At 43.3% G+C, this 10,000-nt stretch overlaps 1 protein-coding gene across 1 annotated transcript in view; it reads left to right on the top strand.

Moving 5' to 3' along the window:
• The window catches only part of LOC138960438 (delphilin-like), a 74,666-nt gene that overhangs the window by 22,605 nt on the left and 42,061 nt on the right, over window positions 1–10,000 (top strand). Inside the window, exons 4-7 of the mRNA XM_070332350.1 lie at window positions 7,308–7,462; window positions 7,724–7,801; window positions 8,795–8,984; window positions 9,506–9,696. Coding sequence (XP_070188451.1) covers window positions 7,308–7,462; window positions 7,724–7,801; window positions 8,795–8,984; window positions 9,506–9,696 — 614 coding nt within the window. The remainder of the gene's footprint in view (window positions 1–7,307; window positions 7,463–7,723; window positions 7,802–8,794; window positions 8,985–9,505; window positions 9,697–10,000) is intronic.

Raw genomic sequence — 10,000 nt, 5'->3', positions numbered from 1 at the left:
TTTGATTATCATTCGGTAATGTGTGTATAGTTAGTCTACGGACATCATCGTAATTACTACAAAATAATAAATAATGTTCAACATTTTCATTTCGATATATCCGCACTGACAAGTCGGGTTATCACTTAAGTGGCGTTTCACCATATCATCATTTAAATCGCTCATTTCTAATCTTAGTCTGCAGTGTATAATTCCGTCTTTTCTCTTGCCATAATAATATTGAGGAAGAACTTTACTATCTGAACGACAAAAAAACTGTTTCACTTTAGCTATGCTCTGTGTTAAGTAGCCCGTTAATATCCAAGTGAAGGAGAAAGAGCGAGCACAATACACTATGCAGAAGGTGAACTTTGAAGAGCTGTACTAATTATGGTGATCTGCACTTGGTGTTCCGTTGCCCCTTTAATCCTTGAGTGAAGGAGTGAGAGCGAGCACAATGCGCTATGAAGATGGTCAACTTAGAAGATTTTATTATTATGATCTGCACTTGGTGTAGAACAAAAAAGAGTAACGGTGGCTAGAACAACAAGAGCCTGCTTAAAGTACCCTATTAGGCTATATACAAGTCAAACAAACATGTTCGCCAACTTCTTTATCTGAAAATCATACGACGAAAGGCCAAATACTCGCTATTCTCACGATTGTTTGTATCCCCTATACCTGAAGCACGTGGTTCAACTTGTGACGTGAGCGAAGCGGTTTGAAGCGCTGTCCAATGCACTATGCAGATGGCCGGTCAGCTTAGAAGGGTTTTACTAATTACGATCTACACCTGGCGTCCCGATGTCCTTTTAATCTCCAAAGTGATGTAGAAAGAGCAAGCACAATACACAGAAGGGATGCGATGATACTGCTGTCAGTTCAGTTGTTGCGCACTTGCTGCTGTCTGTTTGCCGGTCTGTGTGCCCATGATGATGACGATGTGCTCAGTAGTTCGCTGCCGAGCATAACTTGTATGTGTATGTGGGGGGGGGGGGGGGGGGAGGTACTGTTGCGGGATGGATAGGGTATACAGGGGAGGAATGTAGTCAGGCGGTTATTGTTATACAGTGAAACCTTTGGCTAAGTACTAACGGTCACTAAAAAGGTTCATTCTGTTGCGTGCAGATGCTCGATAGAGCCAGTTTGCCACATATTGATGAGCATAAACCGTAATGTGGGCGGGAGATGGAGGGGTGGCCGGGGGGGGGGGGGGGGGGGGGGAGGGGAGGATGTGGTCAGGTGATTATCGTCATACAGTGGATCCTTTCGGCGAGATAAAAAGAATTTCCCTGCTTTATAAAATCGATCGTTTCTTTGGCTTGATAGGAATGTTTTGGCATATATTGGCAAGCATGGCTGAAAAACGAAATATTATGGTAGGAGAGGCCGGTGCCAGGAAGATTGGGTGAGGGGTGGCGGAGCGGTTATCGTCACTATACAATGTAACGTCTGGCTAGGGGAAAAGCTCGTAGGGAGGGAAGGAGGGAGGGAGGGAGGGAAGGAGGGAGGGAGGAAGGAGGAGCGTGGTTGATAGGGGACAGTGGAGGGGAGGAATGTGGTCAGGCGGTTATTGTTATACACTGGAACCTTTGGCTAAGTACCATGCAACGGGTTCAAATAGGTCTTGCCTTGATGCACGATATGGCCAGTTTGGCCACATATTGTTGAGCATGGCAGGGAAATAAACCTAAATGCGGGAGGAGGAAGGGCGGGGGGGGGGGGGGGGAGTAGACGGGAGGATGTGGTCAGGTGATTATCGTCACACAGTGGAGCCTTTTGGCGAGGTGCCAGTGTAGGTAACACGGGTGAGGGGTGGTTTTTGGGGAAAGCAAGTTGGGATAGAGGGAGGAAGGAGCAGCGGGGTTGATAGGGGATGGCGATTGGGTCAGGCGAATATTGTTATACATTGGAACCATCGTTAAGTACTAAAGACAAGAACAAAATCCAGATACGCGTAGGTAAGGGCGTGATGGCACGGCCGGGGGTGGTGGTTGGTATGGGGAGGGAGGAGAATGCATGTGAACAGGCGATTATTGTCGCACACAGGGGAGCCTTGCACTAAGGTCCAACGGCCAAGTCTCTCTATTCCATAGATACCCAAATAGAGCTATTCTGAAACAGACTGGCGAGCATGGCATGAACAAAAGTGATTGAACCCACCAACTCCTCCCTCCCCCGCATTTCCCCTGCTTCTGTAATGATCAATGAATAGTAGGTTCCACAGTAATGGTGGCTGGACTATAAAAACAAGTCGCGTAAGGCGAAAATACAATATTCAGTCAAGTAGCTGTCGAACTCACAGAATGAAACTGAACGCAATGCCATTTTTCAGCAAGACCGTATACTCGTAGCATCGTCAGTCCACCGCTCATGGCAAAGGCAGTGAAATTGACAAGAAGAGCGGGGTAGTTAAGTAGTTGCGCTAAGAAGGATAGCACGCTTTTCTGTACCTCTCTTTGTTTTAACTTTCTGAGCGTGTTTTTAATCCAAACATATCATATCTATATGTTTTTGGAATCAGGAACCGACAAGGAATAAGATGAAAGTGTTTTTAAATTGATTTGGACAATTTAATTTTGATCATAATTTTTATATATTTAATTTTCAGAGCTTGTTTTTAATCCGAATATAACATATTTATATGGTTTTGGAATCAGCAAATGATGGAGAATAAGATAAACGTAAATTTGGATCGTTTTATAAATTTTTATTTTTTTTTACAATTTTCAGATTTTTAATGACCAAAGTCATTAATTAATTTTTAAGCCACCAAGCTGAAATGCAATACCGAAGTCCGGGCTTTGTCGAAGATTACTTGACCAAAATTTCAACCAATTTGGTTGAAAAATGAGGGCGTGACAGTGCCGCCTCAACTTTCACGAAAAGCCGGATATGACGTCATCAAAGACATTTATCAAAAAAATGAAAAAAACGTTCGGGGATTTCATACCCAGGAACTCTCATGTCAAATTTCATAAAGATCGGTCAAGTAGTTTAGTCTGAATCGCTCTACACACACACACACACACACACACACACACGCACATACACCACGACCCTCGTTTCGATTCCCCCTCGATGTTAAAATATTTAGTCAAAACTTGACTAAATATAAAAAGAAGTAATGCAGATGGAGGGGTCCTCTTCTCCCCCTCCCGCCACCCCGCCCCCCCCCCCCCCCCCCCCCCCCCCCCCCCCCCCACCCTTGCTTTTTCCTGTTCCGTAATGGTCGATAAGTGATAGGTTCCACAGTACCAGTGGCTACTAACGATGTGGGCGTGCGGCAGATAAAAGGACTGACAGAGACTGTGTTATTAGCGCTTAACGAGGTTAGCAATGATTAGTCTGCTTTTCTTCCAACCCGGCAGCCATGATGGAACACCTGATACAAACAGGGGAGTCTTGCTTTGTGGTCTCGGCGGACCTGCAAAAAGCCATGCACCGTTTGTTGGCAGGCTTGTAATAACAAGTGTACGTTGGGTCTGTCTATTGTATTGTAGTAATCCTCCCCCGAAAGCGGCGTATGGCTGCCTGAATGGCGGGGTAAAAACGGCCATACACGTAAAAACCCACTCGTGCAATCAGTAGTTGGCTCATCAACGGCATCTATAAACAAGACGATTGCATGTGATAATGAACCCCAAAATGGACGCAGAACAAAAAATCTACATCTTGTTATTGTCTTTAAGCTCTATCTTTGTGATAACAGCTGCTGGGTATGCTGGATAGCGATTAAGGTTGATGGATAATTAGAGGTAACAGTAGGAAAAAATGATTACCCTTCATGGTGATTCTCCCAACTGCACACAAGGCTTAACTCAACGGACTCTTCATTTTTATATTTAGTCAAGTTTTGACTAAATATTTTAACATCGAGGGGGAATCGAAACGAGGGTCGTGGTGTATGTGTGTGTGTGTGTGTGTGTCTGTCTGTCTGTGTGTGTAGAGCGATTCAGACCAAACCACTTGACCGATCTTTATGAAATTTGACATGAGAGTTCCTGGGAATGATATCCCCGGATGTTTTTTTCTTTTTTTGGATAAATACCTTTGATGACGTCATATCCGGCTTTTTGTAAAAGTTGAGGCGGCACTGTCACACCCTCATTTTTCAATCAAATTGATTGAAATTTTGGCCCAGCAATCTTCGACGAAGGCCGGACTTCGGTATTGCATTTCAGCTTGGTGGCTTAAAAATTAATTGATGACTTTGGTCATTAAAAATCTGAAAATTGTAAAAAAATAAAATTGTTTTTAAAACGATCCAAATTTACGTTTATCTTATTCTTCATCATTTTCTGATTCCAAAAACATATAAATATGTTATATTCGGATTAAAAACAAGCTCTGAAAATTAAAAATATAAAAATTATTATTAAAATAAAATTTCCGTAATCGATTTAAAAACAATTTCATCTTATTCCTTGTGGGTTCCTGATTCCAAAAACATATAGATGTGATATGTTTGGATTAAAAACACGATCAGAAAGTTAACAAGTCGCGTAAGGCGAACATACAACATTTGGTCAAGTAGCTGTCGAACTCACAGAATGAAACTGAACGCAATGCAACGCAGCAAGACCGTATACTCGTAGCATCGTCAGTCCACCGCTCACGGCATAGGCAGTGAAATTGACAAGAAGAGCGGGGTAGTAGTTGCGCTGGGAAGGATAGCACGCTTTTCTGTACCTCTCTTCGTTTTAACTTTCTGAGCGTGTTTTTAATCCAAACATATCATATCTATATGTTTTTGGAATCAGGAACCGACAAGGAATAAGATGAAAGTGTTTTTAAATTGATTTCGAAAATTTAATTTTGATAATAATTTTTATATATTTAATTTTCAGAGCTTGTTTTTAATCCAAATATAACATATTTATATGTTTTTGGAATCAGCAAATGATGGAGAATAAGATAAACGTAAATTTGGATCGTTTTATAAAGATTATTTTTTTTTTACAATTTTCAGATTTTTAATGACCAAAGTCATTAATTAATTATTAAGCCACCACGTTGAAATGCAATACCGAAGTCCGGGCTTTGTCGAACATTACCCGACCAAAATTTCAACCAGTTTGGTTGAAAAATGAGGGCGTGACAGTGCCGCCTCAACTTTCACGAAAAGCCGGATATGACGTCATCAAAGACATTTATCAAAAAAATGAAAAAAACGTCTGAGGATATCATACCCAGAAACTCTCATGTCAAATTTCATAAAGATCGGTCAAGTGGTTTAGTCTGAATCGCTCTACACACACACACACAGACACAGACACACACACACACACACACACACACACACACACACGCACACGCACATACACCACGACCCTCGTCTCGATTCCCCCCTCTACGTTAAAACATTTAGTCAAAACTTGACTAAATGTAAAAAGAATAGAGATAAAGAAAAGCGTGCTATCCTTCTCAGCGCAACTACTACCCCGCTCTTCTTGTCAATTTCACTGCCTGTGCATCGAGCGGTGGACTGACGATGCTACGAGTATACGCTCTTGCTGTAAAAATGCAGTGAGTTCAGTTTCATTCTGTGAGTTCGACAGCTACTTGACTAAATATTGTATTTTCGCCTTACGCGACTTGTTCTTCCTTCCTTTCTTTCCAGGGACTTTTTGAAATTGAGTTATTTCGATTTATTCAAGTGGCCATTCTGAAACGGCACGAGGACACGGACGTGTAGCCGCTACGCTTAAAACAGGACATGGATACCCTGGGCAAGATCCTAAATGCCTTATTTTTTTCCTTCTGAATTAACAGCTTAGTGACGTGCTTGGAGGAGACCGCGAGCGTAAGATGGTGAATGTGGCCATGCTGAAACCGTTGTCACAAACTCTGCCTGAACAATCCCTCTCAATGCGATCAATGCGCATGCGCTAACATGGGGAGATTAATCAGGTCGTGAACAACCTAGCCCTAACCCTAACCCTAACCCTAATCCTAACCCTAACCCATGGTTCGTTCGGTCAAAGGGTCGCATTTTTTAAGTTCAAGATTGGCGCATGCGCATTGACAGCATTGAGAGAGATTGTTCAGCAGAGTTTTCAGTTCGTGACACCGGCAGTAAGCAGACGCAGACGTGTTATTACTCTAAAGACTTGGCGATTTTGTTTCTTTACCTGGGCGTCTCATTCTTTATTTTCTTCCGTCTGTATTAACAGCTAGTAGGTGATGTGCTTTGTGGTGACTACGAGGGTAAGATGGCTGTCGCTGAGGACAGGACTTCAAGATTATGTGTTGCACTTTGGGCGTCACATTCTTCACTTTTGTTCCACTCTGTATTACAGTAGACTCCGCTTAATAAAAACACATCGGGACTGGGCAAATTTGTATTTATTAACCGAAGTTTTTATTAACCGAATTTAAAAAAAAAATCAAACAGAAAAAAGAATTTCCTCTCCTGTGAAGGAAGCGATCATGAAGTAAATGTACATGCACGATTCAGTTGAAAAACCTGTCCATTGTCAGCTGTTTCAGTGGCTCTTTGCGCAGAAATGCACAACAAACTTTCGCAAACCATCTTCAGTCTCTTTGTCTTTCCCACTTCTTTGTCTTATTCGTTGCTTTGGCGTTGACCCTTCTGCAACCGAAGCCCGAATTACCTTTTCATTTTTTATCGATTGGTACAGAAACGAATGCGAGACGTCTAAAAAAGTTGCAGCTTCCCGAACACTCTTTGCTGTCAGACTATGGAAACGAACGAGAAGTTGAACCTTGTCTTGCACCGTCATTTCTGTTCTTTCTCTCTTTGTGCCATTGGACACCATGTTCAAAACTGCGAGCTTTATACGTGTGTAGGAGAGAATGCAATGAGAGAGTGCAAACGTGATCTAATTCTCGTGATCTCGTTTCCCCCCTAAATCACAATTTTCGCTGAACTTAGCTCACTAAGCTTCAGCAAAAATGCTTGCATCGTCTGTCGGGTGAGTAGACATCGCTCCGTGTTTGACAATACATTGTCAAATTTGTGTTAAGTGAGCGTCCCAGCACGGAAAAAATACCCAATTTCGCCAACAAACTGTTTTTATTAACCGGATTTTTGTATTTATTAACCGAAGGATTATTACATGGGCCGATATAGTGATAAATCTGGACCGGTTTACTTTACTTTATTTGGTGTTTAACGTCGTTTTCAACCACGAAGGTTATATCGCGACGAATCCAGACCGGACTAAAGTGTATTTTAAAAGCGGCTGTCCTTATCAACCGTGTGTTTATTAAGCGGATTCTACTGTAACACGTTTAAAAAAAAACCATTTTGTTCCATCTGTATTAATACTCTTTACTTTCTTCCCTCTTATCTGTATGAACAGCTAGGAGACGTACTAGGAGGGGACTACGAGCGGAAGATGGCGGTGGTGGCCATGCTGAAACAGTACGCTGAGGACAGAGACGTGGAGATTCTGTGTCGCTCTCTGGACGCTGTGCTCAACACGCCTCAATCAAGATCCATCCTCCGACACATCAGGTGAGTTGCTGTCAGTAAAGAAACATGCAAACAAGGTTACAGTTAGCTTGATTGTGAGGTTGTGATGTTGTGGTGGTGATTCTAAAACAGTGCGCTGAAGACAGGGACGTGGAGATTCTGTGTCGCCCTCTGGACGCTGTGCTCAACACACCTCAATCTCGGTCCATCCTCAGACACATCCGGTGAGTTCAGGTTAAAGTTGGCTTTATTGTGAGTCGGTGATGTTGCTGTGGCCATGCTGAAACAATTCGCTGAAGACAGGGACGTGGAGATTCTGTGTCGCCCTCTAGACGCTGTGCTCAACACGCCTCAATCAAGGTCCATCCTCAGATACATCAGGTGAGTTGCTGTCAGTAAAGTAACACGCGAACAAGGTAAAAGTCAGCTTTATTGTGGGTTTGTGATGTTGTGGTGGTGATTCTGAAGCCGCGCCCTCTTGACAGAGATTATGTTTCGTTCTCTTGACTCAAGGTCCATTCTGAGATCAATGAGGTGGGTTGCTGTTAGTATAGAAACATATGCACAAGGTTAAGGTCAGCTTTATTGTGGTGTGGTGATGTTGTGGTGGCGATTCTGAAACAGGACGCTGAAGATAGAGACGTTGCGATTCTGTGTCGCTCTCTGGACTCTGTGCTTTTAACACCTCACTCAGGGGCGGGGATGTAGCTCAGTCGGTAGCGCGCTGGATTTGTATCCAGTTGGCCGCTGTCAGCGTGAGTTCGTCCCCACGTTCGTCGAGAGATTTATTTCTCAGAGTCAACTTTGTGTGCAGACTCTCCTCGGTGTCCGAACACCCCCGTGTGTACACGCAAGCACAAGACCAAGTGCGCACGAAACAGATCCTGTAATCCATGTCAGAGTTCGGTGGGTTATAGAAACACGAAAAATACCTAGCATGCTTCCTCCGAAAACGGCGTATGGCTGCCTAAATGGCGGAGTAAAAAACGGTCATACACGTAAAATTACACTCGTGCAAAAAACAACCACGAGTGTACGTGGGAGTTTCAGCCCACGAACGCAGAAGACAGAAGAAGAACACCTCACTCAAGATCCATCCTGAGACACATCAGGTCAGTAAAGAAACATATGGACAAGGTTCAGGTCAGCGTTATTGTGGCGTGCTGATGTTGTGGTGGTGATTCTGAAGCAGTACGCTCTGGACAGGGCCGTACAGATTCTGTGTCGCTCTGTGGACTCTGTCACTCTAGATCCATCATTGGACACATCAGGTGTGTTGCAGTCAGTAAAGAAACGTGCGAACAAGGCAAAATTCAGCCTAATTGTGAGTATTGATGTTGTGGTGGTTATTGTGAAGCCGTGTTCTCTTGACAGTGATTGCGATCGTCATTACGATGACGATGGTGATGACGATGACAACGAGGATGATGATGATGATGATGATGATGATGATGATGATGATGATGATGATGACGATGATGACGATGATCTCGACAACGACGACGATGGTGATGATGGCAAAGGCGAAGAAGATGATGGTGACGACGATGACGAAATGATGACAGTAGTAGTGACTTGTCTAATCATTACAACGAAGAATCAACAGTATAGTGAACTGTGCATTTGAACTCTCATCGTTTCTTTACATCCCAAATTGACTTAAAACCCCTTGACTGCCGGAAGCATTGAGTTAAAAATTTGAAATAAGAATCAGAACATACAAGGTAAAACAATGACACAAAATCTGAGAAAATCGTCTCCAGGGGCAATCAAGTTGCTGCTGCAATTCAAAGGGCATTATACAGCGGTTGTGTCCCTTGTCAGAGTATTGTTTGTTTTCATGATAGCAGAAAACGTATTTGATACTTCTTCTTCTTCTTCTTCTTCTTCTTGTTCTGCGTTCATGGGTTGAAACTCTCTCGTACACTCGTGTTTTGTCACGAGTGTTTTTTTGGTTTTTTTTACTTGTACGACCGTTTTGACCCCGCCATCTTAGGCAGTCTTACGCCGCTTTCAGGGTGTATCTGATACGTATTGTGGCAGTTTGATTTTGTTTTCTTGATGTCAGATGATCTCAAACAATAACTGACCTCTGTTTTCAGAGCCCTGGTCAGCCCTCACCAACGTCCAGTGTACGACGAGATGCTGGGGAGGGGAGGGGGCGGGGGGACAAGCCGGACATCCCCCGCACACAGCAGCAGGTCATCAGCACACACTGGACGCTCCAACCAAGCTGACCGCTCCACTCCGGCCACTCACACCGTGGGCACGAAAAAGTCAGTACAAGTCAACTTCATGTTGCCTTCCTTTGCCTTATTTTGTTCTGCTTTGGTTTCGTTGGTTGCTGTGACTGGTTTGGATCCACACAGGAACTATGATGCATTCTGTCAGTAGGCGGTCACCACTGGCCTTGACGGAATAATACAGGGTTGTCTGGGATAAATCCTGGCCATAGGAGGGAGAATTTCATAAACGTACATTCATTGTCATTATAGTTATGTTAATAAGTCATCGGAGCAATAATCATTTTGAAAGTAAAGATAAAAGAGAATTGGCAAGTTTGGCCTTTTGTTCCACAAA

This window comes from Littorina saxatilis, linkage group LG2 (genome assembly GCF_037325665.1).
Source record: "Littorina saxatilis isolate snail1 linkage group LG2, US_GU_Lsax_2.0, whole genome shotgun sequence".
Lineage (NCBI taxonomy): Eukaryota > Metazoa > Mollusca > Gastropoda > Littorinimorpha > Littorinidae > Littorina > Littorina saxatilis.
The sequence above is the reverse complement of the archived record's forward strand: the minus strand, read 5'-3'. Positions and strand labels throughout refer to the sequence as shown.